Source organism: Dasypus novemcinctus, chromosome 18 (genome assembly GCF_030445035.2).
Source record: "Dasypus novemcinctus isolate mDasNov1 chromosome 18, mDasNov1.1.hap2, whole genome shotgun sequence".
Lineage (NCBI taxonomy): Eukaryota > Metazoa > Chordata > Mammalia > Cingulata > Dasypodidae > Dasypus > Dasypus novemcinctus.
The window spans coordinates 32,474,898-32,502,463 of NC_080690.1; the positions used below are offsets into that span (position 1 = coordinate 32,474,898).

Here is a 27,566-nt window from a genome sequence, read left to right on the forward strand (position 1 = left end):
CTTCATCACTCTTTTGTTGCATCATCTTGCTGCATAACTCACTTGTGCAGGCACTGGCTTACCATGTGGACACTTGGCTCGCAGTGCAGGCACACTTTCTCTTTTTTTCACCAGGGGGCCCCAGGGATTGAACCCAGGTCCTCCCATATGGTAGGTGGAAGCCCTATCACTGGAGCCACATCCGCTTCCCTCTTACAGCTTTTTTGCTTTCAAAGTCCATTTGTCCAATATTAGTATAGCTACCCCTGCTCTTCCTTGGTTACTGTTTGCATGGAGTATTTTTTTTTTTTTTTTTTACCATCTTCCAGGCAGTTTGTCTGCATGTATCAATAGCTTGTTTTCCTTTTTTAAGCCATAATGCACTGGCCAGTATGTTCAGATCAATTTGAATAGAAAATACTGATAACGTCATGCTTGTCTCATTCATGATATATTGGGAAAAGCTTCCAATAATTCACCATTAAGTATAATGTTTTTTTATACATCTGTAGTTTGTTTTGCAGATACTATTATTAAGGAAATTCCCTTCTATTCATAATTTGGAGTTTTTAAATCATTAAGTGATCTAAGACACTTATCATCTTCTTTTTTTGTGTTCAAGATCTAGTTAATGATCTGTTTTCATTGTTTTTTTTCCATTTTAAAAACAATTTAAGTATATCATTCATATATGAACATAAGTGCATATAAAGTTGTGAACTTAAACATGCATATTATCATACAGTGCTCTCATACATCATCTCTCCCTCCCCCAAACACCTTGCATTGTCATGAAACATTTGTAACAAATTATGAAAGAGCATAGTCAAAGTATTACTACTAACTTTGTAGTCCGCATCTTACATTTTGGTGTATTTTTTCCACCCAACCCACCCTATTATTTTTACATTGATTTTTAAATACTTAAACCATCCTTGCATTCATGGTCCAGATATCATTTGCTCATGATTTATCAGTGAATTTCTAATATTTAGGATTTGGGTACCTACGTTCCTGAGAGAGAGCAGTCTTTTATAGTTTCTGCCTCAGGTTTTTATATCAGCATTATGCTGGTCTTATTAAAAGAGTTGGTAAACATTTTCTCTTTCTCTGTTTCCTAAAAGAGATTCTGAAAATAGTGTAAATTTTTCCGTAAATGGCAGAAATTTGCCAGTAAAGTCATCTGGGCCTGTAGTTTATTTGTGGAAAGGTTTTTAACAAAATTGTCTTAATTTTATAAGTTAAATTTCATTTTCTTCTTGTTGAGTTGTTTTAAGGAATTTGTCCTCTTTATCTGAATTGTCAAACTTATTAGTATAGAGTTAAAATCTTTTTATGTATAGGGCTCTATAGTGTTATTTACATTTTAGTTCCTCTATTACTAACTTTTTTTTCATCATCAATCTTGCTAGGGTTTACTCATTTTACTCTATTCTTTTCAATGAACTAACTTTTTAGCTTTCATTTTCCTTCCCCTGCTCTTTATGACTCCCCTGCAATTCGATTAAAATTTCTGCTCTTTTCTTCTACTTTCTTTTGTTTTCATTAGCTGTTCTCTTCTAGCTTCTGGAGAGAGAAGCCTACATCATTGCTTTTTTCTTCTTTGTTTTGTCCACCCTTTTATAACATAAAGGCCTATAAACTTCTTAGGACTAATATTTAATCATTTCCCAATAAAAATATTTTGGTAACTCCCCTGTTATATAATTATTAGAATTGATTAAAGCCTGTAACTTTTTTGTTTTACTAAAGTATCCATTTTTCCTTGGGTGTTAAATTATTAAAAGAAAAAAATGTTACCTTTTTTTACTTACTTTTGAAAGAGCTAATGGTTTTTTGTTGTTTTTAAAACAGGGCACTTTAAGAGTGCTGCTGGTTCTTTTGCATGACTTCCCAGAGTTCCTTTGTGATTACCATTATGGGTTCTGTGATGTGATCCCACCTAACTGTATCCAGCTAAGAAATTTGATCCTGAGTGCCTTTCCAAGAAACATGAGGCTCCCAGACCCATTTACTCCCAATCTGAAGGTAAAGTTCCAATCAAACATTAGAAAGTTTATCGGAAGCTTATGTGGCTCAAGCAGTTGAGTGCCTGCTTCCCACATGAGAGGTCCCATGTTCAGTACCCAGTGCCTCCTGAAAACAAAAAAACACAAGCAACCAAATGATTAAACCAACTCAGGGTGCCCATGTGGCTCAGTGGTTGAGTGCTGGACCTCCCACATATGAGGTCTGGGTGTTCAGTCCCTAGCACCTAAATTAAACAAGCAAACCAAAAAGAGAGTTATGTCTTAATCAGCCCTTCTTTGGATAAGCTTCCCCAACCCCCTACACCCTTAAGTTTTCTTATTAGGTAAGGTTGCAATTTTAGGAGAATTACTCATAAGAGTATGGTATTGCTGCTGCTGAATGTTGTTTTGTTGTATTTGTGTAGTTGCTATTTTCATCTTAATTTTGATACTAAGTTTAGCTACATTTCATTTGTTGGATGGCCCCCATAAGGCGAAGAGTTGAAGAACAGACCTTTAAATGCCCATATCCTTATTTCATTGCATTTGCCATATGTGCTTGCATTTTTAATTATCAAAGTAACAGACATGGGACTACATAAAAATCATGCCACTGTAATGTGACTGCTGAAATTTTTATGTATTTTCTACACACCCCATTCATTTAATAGGTACCAAGTGTGATGTCTCTTACTTTGTTCTGCTGGGATTTCTTTTTGAAATTTAAGTCCAGGAAATAAAAACCCTACCCTGACTTATTTTAGAAAGGTGTAATAAATTATGGAATGAGATGTCCTCATCATTTTGTATATAAGTTCTTAACAATTATGATGGTGGTCTAACCCCCTTTTAAAAACTGACTAATAAAGATTGATGAAACCAATAAAGAGGCAGCTCTATTCTTCATGGCTTTATTTGTGTAGCCTTAGGAAAAACAATCCTACCACTTTCTAGTATAGATAAAGTTTGCCTACAAATGATTCTGGTTGTGATTTTGCATTTGTTTGTGGCAGGTGGACATGTTGAGTGAAATTAACATTGCACCTCGGATTCTCACCAATTTTACTGGAGTGATGCCTCCTCAGTTCAAGAAGGATTTGGATTCATATCTTAAAACTCGATCACCAGTTACTTTTCTGTCTGATTTGCGCAGCAACCTACAGGTTATTTGGTGTTTGGCTTAACCCACTTTTTCAGCTGTCTTGCATAGAAAGCACTCGGTGTATGAATTATGCAATTCCGTGTGTTCAGTTGGGAGATGGCCTTTTCAATCTTACTGCCATGCTTTGATTTAAATATTTTAAAACAGTCATATCTAATAGTCAGATGTGATTAGGGGAGATAATACCAATTTTACTAGTTCATCAGTGATGCATTACTGTAACCTTTGGAAGTCCAGAGAACAGAGCCTTGGTTTTCTCTCTAAAAAGACCACCAACTCTCATTCCGTCTCTACTTGAAGATTTTTCTAATACGTTGATTCTGATTTTAATTTGCTGAAAGGAATGGCTTAAAGTTGTATCATCTTTCCAGTCCTCTCATACCAAGTCACCACTACTTTCTCCTCCTCCAAATCTGTTTAAAAATTGGGATAGTGATGAATTTTGACCTTATTAACTTAACAGTAGAGTACATACTGTTAATACCTGCTAAAGCTTTGGCTTCCTGAGGAAAATGTTTTGATTGTTGATACTGCCCCATCTTAGGGCAGCTATATTAGTTGTTAAATAACCTCCCAAAGTCAAGCAAGTTTCTGAAATTTAAAACACAAAGGATATCAAGCAACTCAGCCTTTCTATGAAAGCATAAGAATGGTTTAGAAGTTTTGACAATCGAACCAATCCTCTGTAGAAGTCAGCTCTGTTTTGCTCATTTAGGTGTCCAATGAACCTGGTAATCGCTACAACCTCCAGCTCATCAACGCACTGGTGCTTTACGTAGGGACTCAGGCCATTGCACACATCCACAACAAGGGCAGCACGCCTTCTATGAGCACGATCACCCACTCGGCACACATGGACATCTTTCAGAACCTGGCCGTGGACTTGGACACTGAAGGTGAATGAAGCTGGCCAGTTCTGAGTCAAGCTTTATGTACCTTTGGACACCATCTGATTTCGTGTGAAATTAAACATGGTCCTTTTATTAGTCTTTCTTTAAACATAGGCTTATGTTTCATGGTATTGCTTGCTTGCTTTTTTCCCAGCATCTATTGGTTATCTGTTTGTCAGGCAATATGTTAAATGTTTAGTGTTCCAAAGATTGATAGGACTGCCCCTAACTGATCTTTAAAAAGATCACAGGATAACTCCTTTTGTGTAAGTTCTGTCTCGTGTGGTTGTGCTCCATTTCTTTTGGTGCTCTATATTTATTCTTGTACAATAGACCCCAACAGCTGATAACCAGCTATATAGTTCTGGTTATCTTAGCACAGATGTGCTTTAGAAGGACAACTACTTTTAACTTTGCCGTGGATTCTCAAGAGGCTGATTAGTCTTGAGATACTCTGCAGGCCTATATGTGGAAGGGATTTGAGACAGCTTATAGTCAAGGTTTAATAAAATTGAATTCATTAATTCCAGAGCCCAGCAATAAAAGCAGGGCATCTTTTAAGGAAATGTTAAGGTTCCACTGTGATAACCCTCATAAACATCAGGCAGAGGCAGTCAAGCCAATAGATATTTACTCCAATATAATTTAGACGAGCAATTTTCAAAGTGTGGTCTGGGGATTTCCCCAAGCCACCTTTAGGAGGGAAATGAGGTCAAAACTATTTTTATAATAGAACATTTGCCTTTTTTGCTCTCATTCTGTCACAGGTGTAGGGTTTTCCAGAGGGTACGTGAAATGTGATGGTATAACATGGAATACAGAAACAGATATTAGAATCCAGTTGTCTTCTAATTAAGCTAAATTCTCCTTTTGGAAAATCATTATTTTAGTAATAATTACTATGTAGTCGATTTTAATATGAATAAATACTTCAAGATTTATTTCAATTATCTAATGTGAAAAGTATCAGAATACAACCCACGGAAATGAGAAACTTTTGAGTCCTGAGATTAAAAAAAGATTGAGAACCAGTTTAGTTAGACTAAAAGAATAATTCCTTTGAAAGTCTGTACCAGAAAATCCAAACCCTAGCTGATCACAACTTTTTAAATTTCCCTGTTGGCCTTTCAGAACAAGTAATCACTAAGCCAGATTTTCTTACTGTTTATTTTTAGGTCGATATCTCTTCTTGAATGCAATTGCAAATCAGCTGCGGTACCCAAATAGTCACACTCACTACTTTAGTTGCACCATGCTGTATCTTTTTGCAGAGGCCAACACTGAAGCTATCCAGGAGCAGATCACAAGGTAAGGGAGAAACTTGGTTTTCACATGCTTCTAAGTGGTACCCCTTCCCTTTAAATGATCTGAGTGGTTTTTCTATACATTGTGTTCATTGAGCACCTTTTCAAGTTGAGTAGCTTTTTACAAGTTAGATAGAATTGTGAGCAAATTAGACATGGTTTCTGTACTTTTTTTTTTTTTTTATTTTGAGAAGGAAAAATGGTTTATTGACTGCCGGCCGGACTTGGGAGCTTTCTGTTTCAATCCCGAGCCTCCAACAAGATTTTTGAGTCCCTTTTATACAGAGAGGAAAGGCCAAATGGTTCTTTTGTTTCAGTTCTCAATAGGCTTAAATTAGCATATATCTTCTACATCCTAGGTAAGCTTAATTTAGCATGGACTTCATACATTCTAGATAAGCTTTTAGCTTATCTTGGTTTGCATTTCCCCTGAATATTCAAAGTCTAGAGGGTTTGCATTGAAAAACTGTTTCCTGGGACTGGAGTCGTTGCCATGGTCACCAAGGGCAGGACTGCAGCCTATTATCATCCCACACGCACAAGTCACAGCTTAGGTTATCTCTTAAGAGACAAAAGAGCCTCCCACCCATAGCCCACATCATTCCCCTCTTAAGCCAAAGTTTAACTTGCTAAGCTTTGGCATAATTATTGTTGAAGCTATGAGGTGGATGACTGTTTGTTGTTTTGATTGATTACTTATCAGTCTTTAGTGTAGCATCCAGGACTGTTTTTAGGACTGTTTTTAGAAGTTTAGAAGTTTTCATTCTGGTGCTTGCTTTGGCAACACATATACTAAAATTGGCACGATACAGAGAAGATTTAGCATGGCCCCTGCGCAAGGATGACACGCAAATTCGTGAAGCATTCCATATTTTTTTTTAAAAAAATTTTCATCCTGGACAGCAGAATCCTGGGGTGGGGGTCCCCTACAGTCATCCTGGGGCCACCGGCGCTCACGTGGATTTCCAGTCAGGCTCCAGATCCATCTGTTAATTTTGTTTTATCCTTAAAGAATTTACACCTTTAATCTTAAAGGGGTGCTGAGGGGAGATGATGTCTTTTCTGTAACTGCTTCCTGCTGGCCATGGGCTGTAGTCATTGCCTAACAAGGTGTAAAACTCTTACGTTATTTTAACTGGAGGAAGATGGATCTGGCATTCTTTACGAAGTTGGATGAAGTTTTCATATGGTTAATGAGATATTCACTCTTCTTCCATGTTCAGAGTTATTTTTCATTCCCAGAATCTTTCTCTTCAGACCTTCCATTGCCCTCAATTTTCGTCAGGAAGATTCTGGTGGAGCCCACATCTTTTCTGGATTAAATTTAATCCAGGGGCACCCAGATTTGGGGTTCACCCGAGTCCTCCCGGCTTCCTTGGGGAATTGGAAGGGGCAGCAAAATGCTACCGTCTCTGGTCTTTGTTTGCAATCCTGGACGAGCCCCCAAAAATGTTGTAGAATTTGATAGAGGTTCAATTATTTGCGTATAGAGAGGCCAGGACTCAGGAATGATTTTGAGAAGGAAAAATGGTTTATTGGCGGCTAGCCGGACTCGGGAGCTTTCTGTTTCAATCCTGAGCCCTTTTTTTCCTCATGTACTGGGTCTGGGGATTGAATCCTGGACCTTGTTAGTGGGAAGCCAGTGCTTTACCACTGAGCCACATTGGTTCCCCTTAGTTGTTTTTTTTTCCCTTTGTTTGCTTGTTGGGTTTTTTTGTTTGTTTTCAGGAGGCATGGGAAACTGAAACCAGGTCCCCCCATGTGGGAAGCAGGCACTCAACTGCTTACACTACATCTGTTCCATGTACTCTAAATATGTAATCTGATGGACACACACAAAACAGAAACAGGGCATTATAAATCATGCTTATTGCTAGAAGAGTGGAGTTGAAAAAACAAAGGCACCATATTTTTCTGAGGTGGTGGCCGGAGCATACCTTTAGAATCCTGAAACAAGGAGGCCTTTTAAAGGCCATGCCAAAGAGTTTGCTTTTCTTCATCACCCCTAACAATAGTTAGGAATCTGTTGCAGCTTGCTTGGATTAAACACAACAATGGAAACTGGGTAGATTCTAGTGAGAAATAGATGTGTTTTATTTAAAAAGTGGGGAACAGACTTTAAATGTACCCATTTACCTAATATTAGTATCTGTGCTACTAAGTATGCTGTTTCTTAGATTTATATACCAAACCTACCTAGTATTTTATTATTGGATATATAAGATGATAGTGTCTTTTGGTTTTGATTATACATAAAGCTGCAGTGACAGTGAACCACCTTGTACTTTGATTTCCTTAGGGTAAATTTAGATGTACAATTAGAAGGTCAAAAGATATGAATATATAAAGCCAGTACGTGGTATTTGGAAAAATTATATTTACAAATGCAGTAATGGGGTTAGTTTCCTCACTTTCACTGGCTGTTCATCCTTTTAATACCTACTTCATGTGCCATGGTACTCTGGGCTTTAGCTTTAGGTGGCTTTTTCCTCCCTCCTCCATCTTATCCTCAACCACTCTCTAAGATTTATTAAGAGCAACCAGATTCAAAATTGAGTATTTCAACCCAGAAATCTATCTGCATTAACTCAGGCTATATATAGGCATTTTTATAAATCCACCTGTTTTTTGGTAAAGCCAATAACTTTTGTTTTTTTCCTTATCTCCGACTATTAAACCATATTGCAAGAGTGGTCATGATTTTGTGTTTCCTTGTATATTAACCAACCTTTTCTCCCCTATTCCAGGGTTCTCTTGGAACGGTTGATTGTAAATAGGCCACATCCTTGGGGTCTTCTTATCACCTTCATTGAGCTGATTAAAAACCCAGCATTTAAGTTCTGGAACCATGAGTTTGTACACTGTGCCCCAGAAATTGAAAAGTAAGTTATAAAAGTATTGTTTAGGAATGGGACAGGAGAATAAGAAATACTTGACATCTCCAACTTGGGTGGGTAATTAAGTAGGTAATAATAGATAAAGCAAATGAGTAGCTAAATGAAGTTGTAAGTACTGTTAGGCATGAACTTTTCTGTCAAATACAATTGTATTTGCCCTCTTTTCAGGTTATTCCAGTCAGTTGCACAGTGCTGTATGGGACAGAAGCAGGCTCAGCAAGTGATGGAAGGGACAGGTGCCAGTTAGATGGAACTCCATCTCTGTTGTTGTATCAGCCTGGAGGTTTCATCGCACCAAGTTCATAAACTGACTGAAGAATCCTTTCGGCTCTTCCTGGCTTTCCCAGCCCTTTGGTTCTCGGGTATCTGCCCCCACTCCTGTTGGGGTCAGCCTACTGTCTTATGTGGGCACGTTCCAAAGTTTAAATGCATTTTTTTGACTCTTGGCCAAAATTTAGAAGATGCTGTGAATATCATTTTGAACTTGTGTAAATATATCAAAGAGAAAACCTTTGTCTGGAACTTCTTGGGTTTGTACAAAATATGTCTTAAGGCAAGTGGACCCGCCCAGCTTGTAATAAAGAGGCAGCTGCTGATGCCATGCACTTGTCTGGGGGGCATGGCTCCATGTCTTCTGATATTCTTAATATTCCAAATACTGAAAAGCCAGTTTAATTACATAACTTATTTTTAGTGTGGACAGGGGACCTTAAAAATCACTAAAGTCGTCACATGGATGTGCAGGGTATGTGGGAAAAGCTCATGATTGAGGTCCCATGGTTTTTGCCTCTCCCCTTCCCAACAAAGCTGACAACAATTGCACCAGCTTCTAAACTCTGATGCAGACAACTGCCCCATGAGACATCACCTCTTTTTATGAAGGGAAACCACTCTAGGCCCATAGCTCCCCTGGTGTCTCTCCTCCTAATTATTTGTAAGTGGTGGGGGGAAAGGAACCAAATCTTATGAACTGCCTTCCCTCCATTATTCCTCTGAATGGCCATAATAAAAGTCAAAAGGACCAATACCAGCCCCTTTGGGTAAGGGTTTTGAATGTTTTGTATGTGTATTGGTCCACGTGTTGCCTTTTGTAGTGCCTGAACTTTAGCTCCTCTACTTGTATGTGTGTGCATACTCTAGTTAAACATTAAAGTCATGACATGCATGTGAGTCCACCGTGCCTTTCTCAATAGCAGCACCCACTGTTGGTGGTAAGGAGGAAAGTGAATAGCCCATTCTAGGCTACTGGGAAATCCTGACTCCTTACTGAATGAGTTGATAGATCTTTGCCATAATCTGGGTATGCTTAAACAAGCAAGGACAATTATTTCAACCGTTAAATTTTTGGAGCACGAGATCTCCGGTTAAAGTGATTTGCTAAAAGTCTGTTTTTCTTTTTTAAAAAAAATTTTTTTTTTAAGGAGGTACCAGAGAAATGAACCCAGGATCTCATACATGTGAGGCAGGCACTCAACCACTGACCTATGCCCACTTTGGTGTTATGGTGTAATTTTTAAAAGAAAGCGAAGAGGTATATATTTAAAACCCTACCCCACTTAGAGTTTGCACATAATTTTACTGTCAAGTTCACTGGCCAGAAAGAACAAAAAAGTTCAAAATTAGTTGAAGTCTTATGTGACTGGGGTTTGAAAGTCATTAGGGACCTTAGGATTCATTCCCTGAAGGATGAGTTGTGCCATCTGGAGTAAACTTCAGGCTGTTCAGTTATAGACCTGCTTCTAGTTCAGTTATAGAGCTGCTTATACCCTCTAAAAGGGAACAGAATCTTAAAAAGTGACAGAACTTGATCAAAACAGACCCAAATTTGAGCAAGGCCTCCCTACCAAGTCCATGTTATTAAACACTGGAATACAAGAAGGCCTACTTGTACCACATTTCTTCTGGCTTTTTGATTAAAAATAAAAAAGATAACAGCAATTAAACAAGAGCAGTTGATTCCCAAGTCTTTAAACATATCATCCTTACTTCTAGGTTGTTAATTCCAGCATACCACCCTTTGCTACTTTTCCTTTTGGTATTTAATAAGAATACCAAGATCCAAATTTTTCTTCAAGCATCAATGAATATCAGAATAAGTTGCTCTTATCTCCATTCCTTCAGGCAACAAGGAACATTACTAACTTGTCAGTTCCAATAAACGATTTAAGATTATCTTCTGACCATAGCGAACCTGTAGGGCCTGCTGTTCCCTCCAGCTGAGTTTGGCATAGACCTCCTTATTACTGAGTAAATCTTGCTCAGTTTTTAAGTCTGTGGCATAGGTTTGCAGAGTCAATAAAACACTGTCCCGAAGAAGCTGTCTCCATGAGGCTTTGAGCTTAGGGATATTTGTGATTGTCAGGCCGTCCTCTTCCTTGTTAACATCTTCCCATCCATCCTGGTCTTTAAACTCCCTGAATTCCTCAGCAGGCATGCACAGTACCTAAAAGCAACCTTTATTAATAAAACTCTCCTCTCCATCCTCACCTCTCATCTTCTAGTTTTCTCTTGTACTAAATATTTAAGCTATTTACCCATGTTATAAATGGCCATTCTCTTGATCCTTTTACCTTAAGTGTAGTTGTCAGCTCCTCTTCAGTTATGACCTCCTCCAGTCCAATCACAAAGGCTCCCTCTTCCCCTACCATCTCCAGTTTGCATAAGAAATCCCAGCGTTCATAGAGTAGGAGCCTCTCAGCTTCAACTTTTGTTCCTGTAAGTCAGAAAAGCAACAGTGTGGAAGTCTCAGTAGTACTACCCAAGGGCTCATTTCTCCTTTAGTCTACCACCTCTTTCACAAAAAAAGGCAAATGCTATTTAACAGAGGTACTGTAACAGGGCAGGCTCAGGGGATATAACAGAGATGCATCCAAGATCGAAAGTCACATACCCTGTAATGCTGCTTCACGAACTGTCACCATCTGAATGTCTGCTGTGTCATCAGTGTTACCAGGATATGGTTCAACAAAACCATACATATGAATCAGCTGCCAATTAGCCATCTGTCCATATGTGTTGAAAATCTCCTGGCCTTTAGGAATGGGCCGGGTGGCCACCATTCTAAGGCAATCCTGGGGTGAAAGAGAGAAGTTGGGGCTGGACTTTTCCCAAGCAGGCCCCATAAAGATTACTTCCCTTTTAGGAAGAGCCTCCAAGCAGATGTGGTACAGCTGTAGACTGATGCTGTAATGCAGATACTCCTATTAGACCCAGCACTACAGAATGAAAAGGGCAAGGCTTACTAAAGTCAGAGGCAATGTTTTATTAAGCAAACCTCTGACTACTCACCTTACGAACTTAAAAAAAAAAATTTTAAATCCAGCTCAAAGTAGAGACAAATGCAGGCAAAGATTAAGAAAAAACACATTTCCTAATTCTTAATTCCATAAATATTTTGTTTTGTAACTTTCCACAGAGCAAATTATATCAAATACAGTTGATATAATCAGAGCTCTGGGATAATCCTGATGTATGAACACCTACCTCCCCACCCCTCAGGAAAGTACTGAGGCTCTAAATGTTCCAAGCTGCAGTAGAGAGGGCTCAACATACTGTCTAGACCTACACATAACTGCACAGAGCACGCAAGCAATAGGAAAATGTAGCATGAGTGTGCAAGAAACCCAGCCTCTAGCACCAATGTTCAACAGTATCATGGGGGTGGGGGGTAGGGGGTGGAATGTGTTTAAGTAAAAAAAGTACAAAGTAAGTACATACGGGAGAAACTAAACTTTGCTACTGACCAGAATGAAAATGGAGTCCAGTTACCAGGCCAGCCTAAATGATTCACAGGTTTGAGTGGTCAAGGCACATAAGAAAAGAACTAGGTGGGAGTCACTCACCTGAGAGTATTCTAGATGGGCATTGTGATTAGATATGTGGTTTAGAATGTCTGCAGCAGGCACCATCAAGGGGGAATTTGGTTCCTTTTCATCCTCCTCTTCCGTCAGTGGTTCCTGAAAGCTGCCAGAGAAAAACTGGCTGAAGTCGTCTTGGGTGAGGGACTGACGGTGGGAAGTTCACTATTATTACCACCCCCCTCCCTGTGCCCCCAATAAACCACTAAAGAAAAACATTCAGTCCTCCAAGGCTCTGCACTGACCTGTACGCCATCACAAGAGCTACGAGCTGGTGGTAGAGTTCCAAGGAACGAATGTGGGGGCTGAAGAGATCGGGGTGGGCTTCCATGAAAGGCAGCACTATGGAATAGTATTCGCCACGGATGTTAATCAAATCCTTCTCCACGGCCTCGGGTACGCCTGTGCCCTGCAACAGTCGCCGGCGCTCCTCCTCGGGCCTGCAGTGACGGTGCCACCAGGTTTCCTTCACACACCCAACGAGCACCCGGGAAAGGTGGCTGGGGCATGCCCCTCCCACGGCTCTCACCAGAACATGGGGTGCTCCAAGCGGCCAAGCTCGGGCCAGAGCGCGAAGTAGGGCCCCCAAGGCGAGGCTGGTGCCTGCAACTCGTGGAGCAGCGCCAGCAGCAGCGGAACCCAGCCTGACTGGCTCTGCAGCGCCCGGTGCTCTGCGGGAGACGCAGAGGTGAAGGCCCCGGGCGCAGCCCCGCGGGCCCGCCTCTGTGCCCTCGCCCGCCGGCGTGCCCACCTCGCTCCAGCAGGCCGCCGATGGAGCAGGTGTGCTGCGACAGAAGCGCGGCCCGCGGCACCGCAAACAGCAGCTCCCCGCATTGCACGCTCTCCCGGGCCACCATGCCGTAACCGGCCACCGTGCCCTGCCGGCTCACCGCCACCTGAGCAGAAGGGCGAGTCAGAGCCGACGCGCCCCGCCGCCACGCCTCCCTCCGCCCCGCCGCCCGCTCGCTCACCTTGGGATTCAGCTCCAGCCCCACCCGCTGGCACCAGCTCAAGAACGCGGCCACCGGGTCCCGGCCTTCTTCGCCCCTGGTCCCCGCCACCTGAGACAAGCGAGCGCGGTGACGGGGACCCGCCCAAGGAGGCCGGGGGAGAAGGCGGCGCGCGCGTGCGCGCGGGGAGAAGGGCTCTGGGCGGGGGAGGGGAGCGCGGAGAGGGTAGGGGACCCGCGGGGGGCAGCGGAGGGGACGCGCAAGGGACTGCGCTCTGGGGCGGGGCGGGGTTCGGCGGAGCAGTAGGCCCTGCGCAGGCCGCCCTCCACTCACCCGCCGGCGCTTCGCTTCAGTCGCCATGGTCTGAGCGCGCGCAACCGCACGGACCGGCGGACCTGCGCGGCCGCTTCCGGAGGCTCTAGCCACGCCTCCTGGAGGGGCTTGCGGGGGCGGGGCCTATGGCCCAGGCCCGGCCGCGGGGATCACGTGGTTCTGGGTTCAGCTTCCTGGCGGAAGACTATTGAAGGAAACGCCCTACTTTAGCCCCGCAGCCCCTAATTGGGTTCAGAAAACAGGTAGTCCAAGGGCAGGAAGAAGTCTCCTCTCCTTTGGTCAGTACGCGAGAGCTGGGACTTTTCGGAGTGGAAGCCTGAATTCCACGTTGAAGTGCTGGCGGCTGGCCGGCGGCGGTAAACGCAGCTGGGTGGTTGGCCGGCTTGATCGCGACTCGTTAACTACCGTCACGTAAAGCCTAGGGAAACGTTTGTGGACTTCACTCGTTTGCCCGGTCACGGGTGTATGCGTGCGCACGTTCCGGGGTGGCGCGAGGAGAGCGCCTGGATTTAGAATAGACACCCCACCCCCTTCCTAAATGTCTCGGTTTTTCATCTTACGCATCTCTCTTATCAGTTATTTAAAAGAAAATTTTTTTCCTTGCTTAGTTGCATATAGCAGGGACTCAATACCAATTTATTGGGCAAATTAATGAATATCGAATGACAGAAATGGTGGTTAAAACCGGGAAGATAGCATGCTATCAAATTTACGAAAATGAGTCAGCTACTCTAGGTAACAGGTATGGGAAGTCAGACAAAACTCCCAGCTCAGCCTATTATTTGGCCAAATTCCTTATCGTGAGGCTTGGTTTCTTCCCCTGTAAAACTGACACAATATCTACTCCGTAGAATTAAATGTAAGGATTAATAAAATAAGGTATGTGACAAGGGCTAGAAATAGATGGGACAGTCCCTGTTCTCATCCTGCACCCTCAGCCCCACCTAAATCCAAGAAACTAACCCGACACCTCAACCCAGCCTCACCAGTCTAAACGTGTTTCTTCAAAAGCCTCCTAGATGTCATACGTGCTTTCTTCTTAGTATCTTTATTAATCGGCACAGTTAACTCTCTACATTAAGGATTTTTACTTGTTTTACATTTTCTCATCTCAAAGTCTCATGACACCAGCCACCAGAATACACAAAATTAGGCTCTTCACTTTGTACAGAGAGGAAAATAAACTCCATTAAAAGTTCACCTTGACCAAAGAAAGCAGACTACCTGATGGAAAATCGCACACAGAAGAACCCAATATACATATATATATAATGTATAGATATTTATAGATATCTCATTTGAAAGAACACAGGAAAAAATAATCCAAGGGTTGTAGCGCTATCTACAGTAAAGGAGATTAGTTCTACCAGCTTTTCAAACAGTTACTTTCAATACTCGAAGCACAAGAGTGAATACGACTGGGGACAGACTAACACTCCGCCAGGCTCTAGGGTGATCTAGTAATGGCTCAAGGTTATAAAGGGGGTGTGTGTGCAGAGGAAACATGGGTGCGGGTGTCCCCTCAGCCTCACAACACCCCGCACATATCCCCCTTTCTCCATAGCCCTTCAGTTTTCACTGCTGTCTTCCCTTTTTTTTTTTTTTAAATCATTTTGAGGTTTGTGGCAATTGTTTTAGGCTCTGAGAGAAACGGCTCCGGGTTCCTGGGCTGGGAGAGTCTACCTGGTGAGGTGGGGGGGATGGATGGTACACAGCACATTCCTGGGCTTCAGGTGGCGTGTGGGGAACCTTCCTGCTCTACCTGTTCTCCTTCAAGAACCTTCACCTCCTGCCCTAGGATCCAACCAGCCAAGCCCCGGCCCCAGCCCCCCCCCCAGCAGCGTGAGGCGATGACGTGGGTCTGCGGTAGCCTTGCCCCTCTCTCCAGATCAACTCTCCTTCCTCAGTGATACCTATGTGAAAGCCTGGCCTAGTTTGGCCAGAATTTTCCCTAGAAATACCAAGGACCTCCCCCTGCAGAGTGGACTGTCATCTGTGGAACTTGGGGACAAAAAAGGAGTCTGTGGCATATCTCAGCCACTGTAGCCTCCGGCCACCAGCTGGCTACCAAAGGCTGTCACCCAGGTGATAGCCCAGCCTTTTCCCTCAGCCCCCCATTCAGGTTCACCCAGGAGACGGAGGACTGGCCTCAGGGAGGCCTGCCCAAATGTTCAGGGCCTTGTTTCAGAAATGGAACAGGACCCGCACGTGGCAGACCACTCAGGGTGGAAGGGTAGGTCTGTGGGGCCCGGGGCCCTTCATATTCTGACTTCCTTGGGCGGAGAAACCGGGTTTAGTCTCCGCCTGCCCTACACCACCAGCTGGGTCCAGAGAGCACCAGGAAATAGGCCCCCTGGTAGGTGCGCCCCCTTGTGGCTACTGTTCAGATGATTGTCACATTACTACAAAACAGGTGTGCTTGTGGGGGGGGGGCTTCAGAGCTCCAGGGCTCCTCCCCAGCCAGTGCTCTTGGCTGCTGTCTCCTGCCTCTGCCAGTGCCTCAACTGGACCCCGTGCTCCTGTGGTCTCAGCAGCCAACACCCCCTAAAAACTCTGCCCATCTGCAAACCTGCCTGCCCAAGGTTTTTCCTACCCATGCTCTTTCCTGCATCTAGGATACAATCCTGGATCCCAGCCAGAGAATGACTCAAACACTTTCCTGAGCTAATCCCCTTCCTTCCTGTACCCGCACCCATCTGTTTGGGCCACAGGGAGTTGGATGAGAGGGTCTAATTTAGCCAAGTTAAAAAGATGAGTGAGGTGGGGGGTGGGGAGGGGAAGCAAGCCCCTCAAACCGTCTGGAGACTGTTCTGCTGCAGCGTCTATGATGGATCCCTCGGGTTTTTTTTTAAACAAAAGAGAAGTAACCCCCTTTCATCCCTTACACCCTCACAAAAATAAACTAAAGGGAAAATGAGCAGGCGTAAGGAGGGCAGTGGGGCGGCGAGTGGTCAGGGCGAGCGGGTGGGTGGGCATCTTCGGCCGGCAGAGGCTTCAACAGGACACCTCCATGGTGTGGTTGACCTGGCCCAGGCCCTCGCCGCTCTCTGAGTGGGTGCAGGCCTGCGGGCGGCTGCCGTCCGCCGAGCTGGCACTGGTGAGGGACGCGGTGCGTGAGCGGGCCAGCCGGGTCATGCTAGCCGAGGGCACTGTGGACAGAGACAGGGCGGGTGTGAGGACCAGCAGGTGGGTCCAGGCACTGGCAGGTGGTCAAAGGACACACGCAAGCAAAAGCGGCCAGCGAGACCCGTTCCTCCAAGGGCAGAGAGGCCCATCCCAAGCTGGGCTCTGGCAACTGCTCCACCAAGCCAGAGGCATGCAGTGCCAGCAACAGCGAGTGAGCCCCAGGAGCCGGTGGGGGCACAGGCCAGCGGGACCCTCTCTCAGGCAGCCCACCAGCACAGACCAGTCCGAGGCGGGAGCTGACTGGGCACGCCGGGACACGACATGTTCCCAATTCTGCCTCTCTCAAGAGAATGAATGACTGGGGAGGAGGGAAGGTGTTAAGGATGCTTCTGGAAAGGAAGACAAGGTGTGGGGGTCTCAAGCAGCCTTAAATCAACTTATTCAGTTTCACAAGTGAGACTGGCAGGGAGCAAATTCTACCCCCAGGAACACACCAGGCCACGTCTCTAGCTCCGGCATGGCCGGGCACCACCGTCCCCAGGGCTGGGCCTGGGCTCGCCCTCTGAGGATGCGGCTTCTAGTTCCGGCTCCCAGAGCTCTGGAAGGCACAGGGCCCCTGGCAGCTAGAAGCAAGACCGCTCTACAGCCCAGCCAATCCGGAGCCCCGCAGCGGGCAGAGCCCACGGCAGACCAGGGCTGCAGGAGAGCAGGCATGGTTTGGGCTTTTGAGTTGAGCAGGACGCGGGAGGCTCCAAACCATAGCGAGATGCGGCCTGTCTGCAGCACTGCACGGTGGAAGGAGGAGAGGGGAGCTGGGCATGGGGAGTCCATGCAGCAGGGGAGAGGGGCTACCTGCTCCTCCACTCAGCCTCCGGTCCTTCAAGTATGCAACTAAGAGAGAAGACAGAGCCAGGGAGGGGGCAGAGGCGGGGGAGACACAGAACACGGTGAAGAACATGGCCCAATGGACGTAAGGGCGTTGAGACAGGCCAGAGAGAGGAGGCAAAAGGACAGACAGACAGGGCTGGGGGCGGGGCCAGAGCCTCGGGAAGCCGACTCCAGCCCACCCTCCCAGGCAGTGGCCCCTGGAACACAGCACAGACTGGTTTTTATTTGTCCCGAGGGAGCCCCAAAGTGGGGTTGGCAAGGCTCCGGCTGGTCCACATTCTAGTCCGAGCTGCTCTGTGAGCCTCAGTCTCCCCGTGTCTAGAAAGGGGGAGGCCTGAGCCACCCAGTGATCCCTCTTGACTCGTGAGCTCCTAGACGTATTTGTTCTAGGGCCCCTGAGAACACGTTCCATTGCCTGACAAGTGGAGCTCGTTCACTGGTCCTCAGGGGTTCACTGAGCACGCCCCTGAGCAGGCCCGCGTGGGGGCCTCATTCCCAGCCCTGCCCCTCCTCGGCCACTTCTCCACAGGGAGGCCAGCACGCGAGTGTTCCCAGCCTCCCCCACCAGCCTGCCGGTCCTGTCCTCCCAAGGTGGCACAAGCTCTAGAGGCCGAAGTCTGGAGGTAGAAAACATTCAAGGAGAGATCTGCTTCCTGGGAGCAGAGGTGTGGGGGAGAGAGCAGGAGGGGCAACGAGAGACACCTGTGTGAGAGCGCAAGCGAGAGAAGGCATGAGCCAATGAGTGGGTGAATGAGTGTGCAGGTGTGTGTGAAAATGTGTCCGAGGAGGTGAATGTGTGTCAGAATGAGTGTGCGTGTATGGATGGCTGTGTGTGTGTGTTTGGGGTGGGCACAGTACAGTCAGAGTCTTCTCATCTCTGGGCAAGGGGAAGCTTGAGGAGGGGAGGGGAGGGGAGAGGGCAGGGCAGGGAGCCAGTGCCACCCCAAAGCCCCTGCCACCTCAGGGGCTGCAGCTATCCCACCCCTGGACAGGCTGCCTTCAGCTCGCCCCACACCCCATGCCCCGCTCGCCGCCCCCATCCCTGGATTCCAAGCCCCTCAACACCTGAGCACCACCCACTGTGACGGAGGCCCAGCAGGGCGTGGAGGGTGCAGCTGACCCCTCCATCCTGAGACAGCCCCAGGGCTGCAGAAGAGCCCCTCGCCACCCCACCAGCCCAGGGCTGCCGAGAGAACAGTGCCCACCGCCTCCCTGAGGAGCAGCCCGGGGCCGCTCAGCTTACACCTCGGTTGGAGCCGCCGTGCCAGGTCTCTGTGCGACCCCACCATCGCGGGAGCGTGGCCAGAGCCCACCAGCATCCTGGGCCCAGGTGACGAACAGTTCATGGACCCACGGACTCCCCAGCAGTACCTGACGCTGGGTGCCCACCCCCACCCCACCCTTCTGCCTGCCCACCTGGCCCTAGTTTGGGAGTGGGACATACTTACTGTAGCCCATGCCTTGCAGGAAGTATTTGAAGGCTTCAGTCAGCTTCCCGGGCTGCAGGAGGGTGGGACAGACACACGCTTTGAGAGGCGGGCTGGGGCGGGGGCTGGCTGCAGGCTCCCCCCACCCTGGCCTTAGGTGATGGAAAGGAGGGAGGGCCAAGAGCCTCACCTGTGTGACCTGGGGGAGGCCCCCGGAATCTGCCATCTGTGGGGGAGAGAGGGGGGTGAGCTGGGCAGGCACCGGCCCTCCCCCACACGCTCCCCTCACCGTCCTGCTCCCGCCCTCTCCAAGGCCCTGGCTGGGAGCCTCCCCCCCACCAGGGCAGACCCCTCCCTGAGGCTGGGCCGGTGGTGGTGGGGGACCTGGCCGGGGCTGGGGAGGGAAGGCCTCACCTTCAGGAAGGTGGTGGAGGTTGGGTCCAGTTTGGAATTGCACTCGACCTGTGGGCAAGGACCCAGGTCAAGAAGGGCAATGCACTCCCTTCCCGAGGGTGTCGGGCAGCCCTACCAGCTGCCAAGGTAGAGCTGGCTCTACTGGTGAGGCCCCAAGACCTGGGGAAGGCTGCCCTCCCTGAGCTCCTGCCAGGCCAAGGAGATTTTAGCAGCACCCCACCCCCCTGCGCCGGTGGCCCAAGACCCTTCAGACTCCCCTCCCAGCTGCTGGTGGCGCAGGAATGGTGCAGGGCCCAGCAATGTCCACCAGCCCCCTGGGTGCTCTCAGACCCCTACATCTCCAGCTGCCCCTGCGTTGAGGGGGACATCCCACCCCCAGGTTGCCTGGTCCCAGTGCTGCTCCAAAGGAGCAATGACACGCAATCCACAAACGGAACAGGTGCAAGTGGCAGGCAGTCAATGGGGACCATGCCGTGGTGTTCGTGACTTAGTTATTTCATATGAAGAAAATTTTAAAGAAAAAAGAGACCATGGTGGGGGTGTACTGCTGGGGAGGGGTTGGGGAGGGGGCCATCGAGTGAGCCAGCCCTGGCCCCAGCTCTCTCCCATCTCCATACTTCCCTCACCTGCTGCCTGATGGGGGGGGCGAGGGTGCCAGGGGGTGATGCACAGCGAGATGGTGGGGCATGGGATGAGACGCCCACCACCCAGTGCCTGCCCCGAGGCCACCCCCAGCTGGGTCAAGACTTGGTCCTGCTGGCCAGGGGGTCACAACCCCCTCAACTCCTACCCCCCACTTCCATCAGGGCAAAGCCCCACACTCACCACCCCATCCTCGGCAGGTGCGTTATCCCCAACCACCAGCATCACGGGGCAGCTGCGGACAGAGGACAAGGGGTGTCTGGCCTGGGAACGGGGAGGCAAAGGCGGGGGCAGGCGGGAGGGTGCGGGGCACTCACCGCAGGGTCTTGGCATTGGGCACCGTTCCAGGCCGGTTGATGTCCAGGTCTCTGCGGCTAGGGGAGGGGCAGAGGCAGAGATGGGGATCCCAGGCCTGGGTGGGGAAAGGGGAGCCTCCAACCCCGACCCTGCTGTGTCAGCAGCACCCCCACCCCCACCCCAATAGCAATCATGGCTCAACATCCCTGGGACCCACAGGCTGGGGGTCACAGAGGAGGGACTCAAGACGTAGCTAGTCCTTTAGCAGGGCTTACACTTTGTTCAAACAAGGCCTCACAGATCCCACTTTGTACAATGGAGACCACGGACCTGCTCTGCATAAACAGGCCCTCGGCGACCCCCTCCTGCGTGGCTTCTTCCCGCCCCTCCAATCCAAGCCAGGTGGGTTCTCAAACCCTGCTCTCCACTCCCACCTGGGTTGGGGGCTTTCCGCAGTCGGCCCCTCTCCCGAACCCCCCCGGGAGGCAGGGCCTGGGCCTCGTGTGTTCTCTGTTGCTTTGCCAACGTTGCACATAGCAGGTGCTTAGTAAATATTGGGAAGAGTGAGAGGAGGGTGGGTGAATGGGGGGGCCTTGTCAGCTGCCTGGCTGCCCCCCCAGAGGGGCTACAAGGAGCACGGCTTAAAAACCACTGACCTCATCCAACCTCCCCCCCACTGTACAGACGTCGGCCCAACGGCGCAGGGCAGCTGGGGTGAGGGGTGCTGCAAGGTCCCCCAATGCTCCTGGCCCAAGGGAGGACAGGATCCCAAGCTCTGCTCCCGGGCTCCCTCTCTGTCCCTCATGGGAAAGTGACCCTCTCCAAGGCTCCCTCAGCTCACCTGAAAATGGGAGCTCATCTCACCTGCCCTGCCTCTCAGGAATGGTTGGGGGGAGGAGCCCCCAACTAGAGTGCCAATCCCACCTGCCCACACCTGTTGTACATGTTCCAGAAGAGCTGCAGGTTGGCCTGGTTCACCACGTTCCCAATCTGCTGCCGGTAGCTCTGGACCAACTCCGTGTTGTTCACCAGCTCCTCCTGGGCCCAGGCGGATGGACAGGGTGCACAGTGGGGCAGGGACAGAGGGACACAGGTTCACCAGGCTGACGTGCGGGTGTCACGGCCAGAGCAGCGCCTGCCCGCCACTCGGCAGGGTGGTGGGAGTGGGGGACGAGTGGAGGGGGTGGGACCTCAATGGGGAGAGGAGGGGAGGGGCAGGGAGGCTCCAGAGCTGCAGGGGGAGGCCTCCCACCCCCATCTGTCCTGCAGGTGCTGCCGTGTGGATGAGAAAGTACCCCTGCTTGCCTCCTACTGCTGGGCGGGGAGGGGGCAGAAGCCCCAGGTGCCCGAGGGCAGACCCGGCCCGTTAGCAGCCACCGGGGCTCCCGAGGCTGAACGGAGATCCCCAGCCTGGCCAGCCCTGCTCCAGGTCTGCAGAAGCGACCCCCTTACCTGGCTGAATAGGTGGGATAGCACCGTGTCGGGCAAAGTGCTGGTCAGGCCGGAGAGCTGCAGGCCCAGGGGGAAGGCACTGTGAGTGGCCGCCCCCCAGCACCCCACACCCCCCGAGCCAGCCCCCTCACCTTGGTGGCAGCCCAGTCGATCCAGCCTTTGCCGTTGGGGTCGATGTTCATCAGCACCAGCCCCTCCACCAGGTCGGGGAAGATGAGCTGCAGGGAGGGGGCCCCAGGGCTGGGTGGGGGTGGGGGCAGGGCATGCAGGGAGCCCCCAAACCTCCCACCGAGAAGATGGGTTTGAAATTCTGGCCCTGCTTATCCTCCGGGTGACGGGGAGGGCCAGAGGGGATGGGGACGTCTGGCCGAGTCTTGGAGATGCACCAGCTTGTACTCCTCCCTTCCCAGAACCTTTTCAAATTCTTTGCTTTATTTAAGATCTACAACAATATCACAGTTTTCCACTCCCTTTTACTATGCTTTTGAAGATATCACTGCTATAAAACCAAGTGTTACACATTTTAAATAAAACATCTTAAGTTTTGGAGATCAATTTTCTTTGCTTTTACAGGAAATGCAGACCTAGTGATTTAAATCAGAAGGAAACTGACCTTTTTAAAGCCTGTTTTGTGTGGGACATTGCAAAAGAGTTCTGGTTTCTGTTTACCTCTTTGTCTACGTTTGGGGGAAAATGGTGGTACGCACACATACTACAGTCATGCCAGGTTTGCCTCCATGGTCTACAGTTAACACAACCGACTGCATGTTAAAGTTTGAAAGTGGAATTGAAAACGCTTGGTCATTTCTTTTGAAGAACTATTTTGAACCCTAAAAATGAGGTCTCTGTTTCTAGAGACGAGAAGCTTGCGAGCTCCTCCCCAACATGACGTTTTAAAAATATGACCTTTTTTCCGATCTCACAAATGTAATATGTGTAATTTTAAATTTACTAATAAAATTCTTAAGTATTAATAATTTATTTTAATTTTAACTTTATTAATATGTGTCAATAAAATTGATAAAATAGTATAACTATAAAAAAGTGCTGTCATCAATTGTAACAAATATTCTAACCAATTCCCCTTGGTGGTGGGAGGGGGAATCCAGTATTTTATGTGTGATTTTTCTGTAAAACCATAACTTCTCTAATTAAAAAATGTATTAAAAAGTGACTTGCCAAAAAATTATTCATGTTTAAATATCACCTTCACTAGTGAAGGATAATCCTTATTTAGTCACGGGAGTGACTGCTTGTAGAGTTCGATGCTAATAGAAATTTTGGCTTTGGATGATGGTTAAGCATGTTTCGATTTAGTCTTTTGAGGAAATGTGTAGAAAAAGTAATCTCTTTTAAAAAAAGTAAATTTCTTTGGAGGAAAAGAGTGGGAAAAAAGGACCTTTCTAAATGAAGAGGTGGGGAAGGTGGAAGAAAGAGCAGAAGTTCCCTGTGGGTGAGGGTGGCTTCCGGGGAAGACACCCTGGGCCAGGGCGGGGAGCCTCGGGCAGGGGGTCGGAGTGGGGTGGGACTCACTGCAAACTTGGCCAGGACATAGGCTCCGGCTCCCACTCCAATGCCGATCACATACTTGAACCTGGAGGAGGGCACGGAAGGTCACTCCAGGGCTGGGGTGCCATTTCCCAGACACGCCTGGTGGCTCCGTGGTGGTGGGTACCCCCTGCCCCCAGCACAGGGGCAGGCGCTTGTGGAGACTCACCCAAAATGCTGCACCACGCTGGGGAGCATGGCAGCGAGCTGCTCCATGGAGGGGAACTGGTACCTGCGGGCAGAGCAGGCGGTCAGGGCCCAGGTGCCGGCTGGGGTGCAGAGCTGGGGACAGGCGGAGGGGCTGCAGGGTACCTACCCCTGGGGGAACTGCGACGCCCCCACCTGCTGCCCGGGGGCGTCCACGTGGCACACCACAAAGTGCTTGGTGATCTCCTGCATGTCCTCAAAGTTGAAGAAGGTGTTGAAGCACAGCTTGTCTGCAGAGACAAACCCATCAGCTGTCTGGGCGGAGGGGAGGCTGGGGGCTCTGGGAGGGCAGAGGTGGTCAGCCTCATGGTACAGCGGGGAAACTGAAGCCCAGAGGAGCTAAGTTGTGAGCGGGCTCTCACGGGCCCCGTGGGGGGGGTGCGGCCTCGCGAGCCGGGGCACTTACGGTTGAGGCCCACGTCATGGTAGGTAAGGATGGCAGGGCGGTTCCCCTTGGGGGAGCCCCGGATCACCACGTGCAGAAGGCCGTACGGCGTCTCGATGTCGTGCTCCTGCAGGGGGGACAGCGCTGGGCACTCCAGGCAGCCTCCACTCTGGGGAACGAGGCAGTCTGGGCGCTGTCGGGCCTATGGTGGGGCCCCCACCTAGGGCATCTCGTTCTCCAACCCAAGCAGCCTCTGGGGACGCACAGGGACAGTGGGAACTGTTTTCCACGGGAAAGCACAAGCCTCCTTTGGTACCGGCCAGCAGGGCGTGCCGCCCCGGCCCAGCCCCTGCCCTTCACTGAGCCCCCCAGGGTCCAACGGGCCGTCTTCACCTCCGCAGCCCCTGCAGGGAGCCTCCCCGCCGACCGCCCACGACCACCAGAACCCCACTCTCACCATGACCCCAAATCTGAACCCTTCAAAGTTCCCTCCCGCCAGGGAACGGGTTCAACAGCCCTGCCCGGCCCCCTTGCTAAGCACCCCCATGCCGGCCACGTCCACCCTCTGGCCCCGCCAGGCTTGGGCAGTCCCTTCCTCCTTGAAGGCCCTCTCCGTGCTCCAAGCTTGAGACCCACCCCTCCCCCAAACACCCCCCGCAGTGCCCACTCTGGGGTCCTCCCGTGTCCATGCCCTTGGCGCTGCGGCTTGGGTCCTTGAGCAGGTGGAGCTGGGTGTCGTGGGTTCAAGCCCCGGCCCTGCCACTCAGGGTGGACTCTGAGCCTCTGGGCCTCAGCCTCTCCTTCTGGAACCATCTCACAGGGACTTTGGGAGAATGAATGAGTGGATGTCTGTGAAGGGTCTAGCACTTGGAGAAGGCCCCACAAAGGGGGCTGCTGTGCCTGGGCAGCCCCGAGCCCTGGGCGATGCCCCTGCTGCCTGGCCTTTCTGCAAACTGGGCGTCCTCAGCCACTCAGATGGGAGACTCTAAAAAGGTCCGTCAGAGCTCATTCAACAGTCCCCCGGGTGACCCAGGGCCCACAGTGGGTAGTCCAGGGAGCCGGAGGTGGGAGGGGGGCAAAGTGTGCACCTACTATGTACAATCCTCCCCTGAGAAACAGCTCAGCTCTCTCCCATGTTTCTGCAGATGGAGAAACTTAGGTACAGAGAGCCAGGTGGGCCAGTCTGGCCCGGGCAGCTGGCCCCGAGGCTCCTCTGATCTGGGCAGCCCTTCCCTGCCCGAGGCTGCTATTCAGGCCCCCTCGCTCCCAGACAGCATGGAGCCTGAGGGGGCAGGAGAGCTCAGCGGGGGAAGGGCAACAACCTCAGGCAGTGGGAAGGAGGCAGGGCCTCCGTCAGGAAGGGGGGACACCCAGGCGGCAGGAGGCAGCTCCTCCTCGGGCCTGGGCTTGGACGCCGGCCACCCAGGCCCGAGTCTCGGGAGGGGAATGACGAGGTGGCGCCCATCTGCAGCCAAAGCCCGGCCCCGGGAGCCACATTTGACTGTGCGGCCCTGCCTAGTGGCCTGTGGCCCTCCAGGGGGGCCCCGCATCCACCACAGCGCCCCACCTCTCAGGCCTGTCCTCCCCCAGCCCGTCCAGATGAGGAACACCTTCTGCTCACTGACCACTTGCTGGATACTTTTCACACGTCTTCTCATTTACTGCTCACGTGAGCACACGCCACAGAGACGGCAACTGAGGGCCCTGAAGGAGCAATGACTTGCCAAGGTCAAATCCAGGAGCTCGCCCCGGGAGCCAGGGGCAGGAGCTGGGGGGGGGGCTGCATCTTCTCAGAAGCCCGACCTCCACCCAGGAGACTTCCTGAGCAGACCACCAGTCCCTGCTGGGGGAAGGGGGGCCCCTGCCACATCCCCCTCCCCCCAGGCTCTCGCCGCTGTGAAGGGGGTGGGGTTTGGAGGAGGGGCCCGCAGTGCTAAGACCCGCAATGCGCTTCCTGCAGCATCAAAGGGACTTTGCCACGGGGAACTGGGAATCCGGAATCTAGGCTGACCCTGCTCTGCAGGAGTCAGCGCCCAGGGCAGCCTCTTCCCCAAACCCAGACCCCCACCCTGGACGCGGGCGCGTGTGGGGATGCCCGCCTCCGCTGGTGTGGCCACCCAGTCCCCAGGCCCTGGGCTGAAGAAAGTGGCTTGGACAGCTGAAGGCAGGGCTGGTCCCCACCAAGGCATCCCCAGGATGCCATGACCTTGGCTGCACCTTCCGGCTGACCTCCCTGCACTGCCTGTGACCTGATAGGAGCATTCCCGTCAACTGTGGGGGCGGGGGAAGGGAGGGCAGGGGAGGAGGGCTGAGCGCCGCTCAAGGGGAGGGGGACGCCACAGTCTACAGACCCGAGGCGCGGAGCCCCCTAATCCTGGAGGACCAAGCCCTCCCATTGGCTCCCAGTGATGTCAGAGGCCGGCCCCTGCCTCCAGGTGGGCGCTGGGGTGGGGGTCATTGCAGTAGCAAGGGAGGGGGCCGTCACATTCCTTCCTTCCCCGCTGGCCCGTCTCCCCTCGCCCATGACCTTGAGGCTGGGGGGGGGGGGGGGTCCGAGCTGGCCTTCGGAGCAGGAAGGGGTTGCGGAGGGGGCGGGGGCGATTCTTCCCGTCAACCCCATCCACAATTCAGGGGATGGGATCTGCGCGGGGGGGTAGGCCCTGCCGTTGTCCTTTCGGTGCGGGACGCCTGCTCCAGCTACGGGAGGGGGCGTCCTGGTGCCCACGCTAGCCCCTTGGGCTCATGGGCCCCAGCCTGCCCTCTCCCACCCACGAGAAAAGGCACTGCGACCCCTCCTCCTCCCCCTCCCGCAGGGCCGCCGAAGGCCACCCTTTGCGGTGCGGCGCCCACACCTTCCCGCCCCTGCCGGGGGGCACCACAGGGCCCTGGGGACGGCCGTAGAGAAGGACCAGGCTGCCGGTCCTTCCGTTCGCACTCCAGTCCAGCCCCCCAAACACCAAGACAACGCCCCCTCAACCCGCCCTCCACGCGCGCACACACACGCACACGCAGCGGGGCAGGTGGGCAGGACCCCTGCCCCGACACAGTCACCCTCCGCCGCACTCGGGCCGGCAGCTCCGAGCCGCGCCCCCAGGGCTGACGGGGTCGCGGCGCCAGGGCAGATACCAGCCGGGCACACGCAGGCAGAGGGCACCGGCCACGGCGAAGTACACACCAGCGCGCGTGACAGGTCCACGCGGCCGCACGGACAGCACATTCCGCTTCCAGCGGGGACTTCACCCCCACCCCACCCTCCTCCCCCGCCACCCTCAACCACTCTTGGGGCCGGGGCCCCCGGGGAGGCGGGGGCCCAGGCAGAGGACGCCCCTTCCTCCCGCCCCGCTCCCCTCGCCGCCCGCGGGGCCCCCACTCACCCCATCCCAGCACTCGGGCATCTTGCCGAGGGAGGCGCCCCCGCCTCGACCAGGAAGGGCAAACAAAGGCCTGAGTCACTCGGGCCAGGGGGAAGGGGCAGCGCGGTGGGCGACGGGCGGCTCTGTGCAGGGCCACCGCTCCGGGGCCACTTATACGCGATGCTGCGCGGCGAGGCGCCCCTCCTCCCGCCGGGTTTCTGAGCCGCCACTTGCTGGCCCGGAGCCCCCGCTCCCAGATTGGCTGCTGGGAGACGAACCCCCGCTCCAATTGGCTCCCCAGCCCCTCACTCAGGCCAGCCGCGCTCCCGCTCCTCCCGCATCCTCAACAGGCCCCAGCCCCGGGCTCTCCGCCCCCAGCACCCCAGCACCCGCCCCCAGCACCCGGGCACCCACCCGCAGCTGCACACGGGGTCCCAGGAGCACAC

At 51.2% G+C, this 27,566-nt stretch overlaps 3 protein-coding genes and 1 non-coding gene across 14 annotated transcripts in view; 2 read left to right on the forward strand and 2 right to left on the reverse strand.

The window, feature by feature from the left end:
- Window positions 1-9,406, forward strand: part of CNOT1 (CCR4-NOT transcription complex subunit 1) — a 135,957-nt gene extending 126,551 nt beyond the window's left edge. For all 4 annotated transcript variants that reach the window (XM_058279908.1, XM_058279909.2, XM_058279907.2 and 1 more), the window contains exons 44-49: window positions 1,834-2,007; window positions 3,002-3,151; window positions 3,866-4,046; window positions 5,216-5,348; window positions 8,092-8,226; window positions 8,410-9,406. In XM_058279908.1, the coding sequence (XP_058135891.1) occupies window positions 1,834-2,007; window positions 3,002-3,151; window positions 3,866-4,046; window positions 5,216-5,348; window positions 8,092-8,226; window positions 8,410-8,488 (852 nt within the window). In that variant the 3' untranslated portion in view covers window positions 8,489-9,406. The remainder of the gene's footprint in view (window positions 1-1,833; window positions 2,008-3,001; window positions 3,152-3,865; window positions 4,047-5,215; window positions 5,349-8,091; window positions 8,227-8,409) is intronic.
- Window positions 1-13,854, reverse strand: part of SETD6 (SET domain containing 6, protein lysine methyltransferase) — a 39,112-nt gene extending 25,258 nt beyond the window's left edge. For 2 of the 3 annotated variants that reach the window (XM_058279911.2, XM_058279910.2), the window contains exons 1-8: window positions 13,382-13,844; window positions 13,070-13,159; window positions 12,850-12,994; window positions 12,628-12,769; window positions 12,344-12,538; window positions 12,084-12,204; window positions 11,132-11,312; window positions 10,812-10,954 (exon numbers count right to left, since the gene is read on the reverse strand). In XM_058279911.2, coding sequence (XP_058135894.1) covers window positions 10,812-10,954; window positions 11,132-11,312; window positions 12,084-12,204; window positions 12,344-12,538; window positions 12,628-12,769; window positions 12,850-12,994; window positions 13,070-13,159; window positions 13,382-13,408 — 1,044 coding nt within the window. In that variant the 5' untranslated portion in view covers window positions 13,409-13,844. Of the gene's footprint in view, window positions 1-7,412; window positions 10,685-10,811; window positions 10,955-11,131; window positions 11,313-12,083; window positions 12,205-12,343; window positions 12,539-12,627; window positions 12,770-12,849; window positions 12,995-13,069; window positions 13,160-13,381 lie in introns of those variants that run through there. The other variant, XM_004482968.5, reaches the window with a different exon arrangement.
- On the forward strand, window positions 6,113-6,220 carry LOC111761769 (U6 spliceosomal RNA). The gene has a single exon (XR_002795033.1). It is a non-coding gene; the product is annotated as a U6 spliceosomal RNA (small nuclear RNA).
- A 559-nt stretch (window positions 13,855-14,413) lies between the features above and the next one.
- The window catches only part of NDRG4 (NDRG family member 4), a 40,592-nt gene continuing 27,439 nt past the window's right edge, over window positions 14,414-27,566 (reverse strand). For 2 of the 6 annotated variants that reach the window (XM_058279919.1, XM_058279912.1), the window contains exons 4-17: window positions 23,789-23,894; window positions 23,492-23,612; window positions 23,345-23,407; window positions 23,161-23,221; window positions 21,759-21,845; window positions 21,628-21,684; window positions 21,110-21,213; window positions 20,196-20,252; window positions 20,062-20,113; window positions 19,237-19,284; window positions 19,013-19,048; window positions 18,844-18,895; window positions 17,360-17,398; window positions 14,414-16,530 (exon numbers count right to left, since the gene is read on the reverse strand). In XM_058279919.1, coding sequence (XP_058135902.1) covers window positions 16,376-16,530; window positions 17,360-17,398; window positions 18,844-18,895; window positions 19,013-19,048; window positions 19,237-19,284; window positions 20,062-20,113; window positions 20,196-20,252; window positions 21,110-21,213; window positions 21,628-21,684; window positions 21,759-21,845; window positions 23,161-23,221; window positions 23,345-23,407; window positions 23,492-23,612; window positions 23,789-23,894 — 1,038 coding nt within the window. In that variant the 3' untranslated portion in view covers window positions 14,414-16,375. Of the gene's footprint in view, window positions 16,531-17,359; window positions 17,399-18,843; window positions 18,896-19,012; window positions 19,049-19,236; window positions 19,285-20,061; window positions 20,114-20,195; window positions 20,253-21,109; window positions 21,214-21,627; window positions 21,685-21,758; window positions 21,846-23,160; window positions 23,222-23,344; window positions 23,408-23,491; window positions 23,613-23,788; window positions 23,895-27,141; window positions 27,495-27,566 lie in introns of those variants that run through there. The other 4 variants (XM_058279916.1, XM_058279913.2, XM_058279917.2 and 1 more) reach the window with 3 other exon arrangements.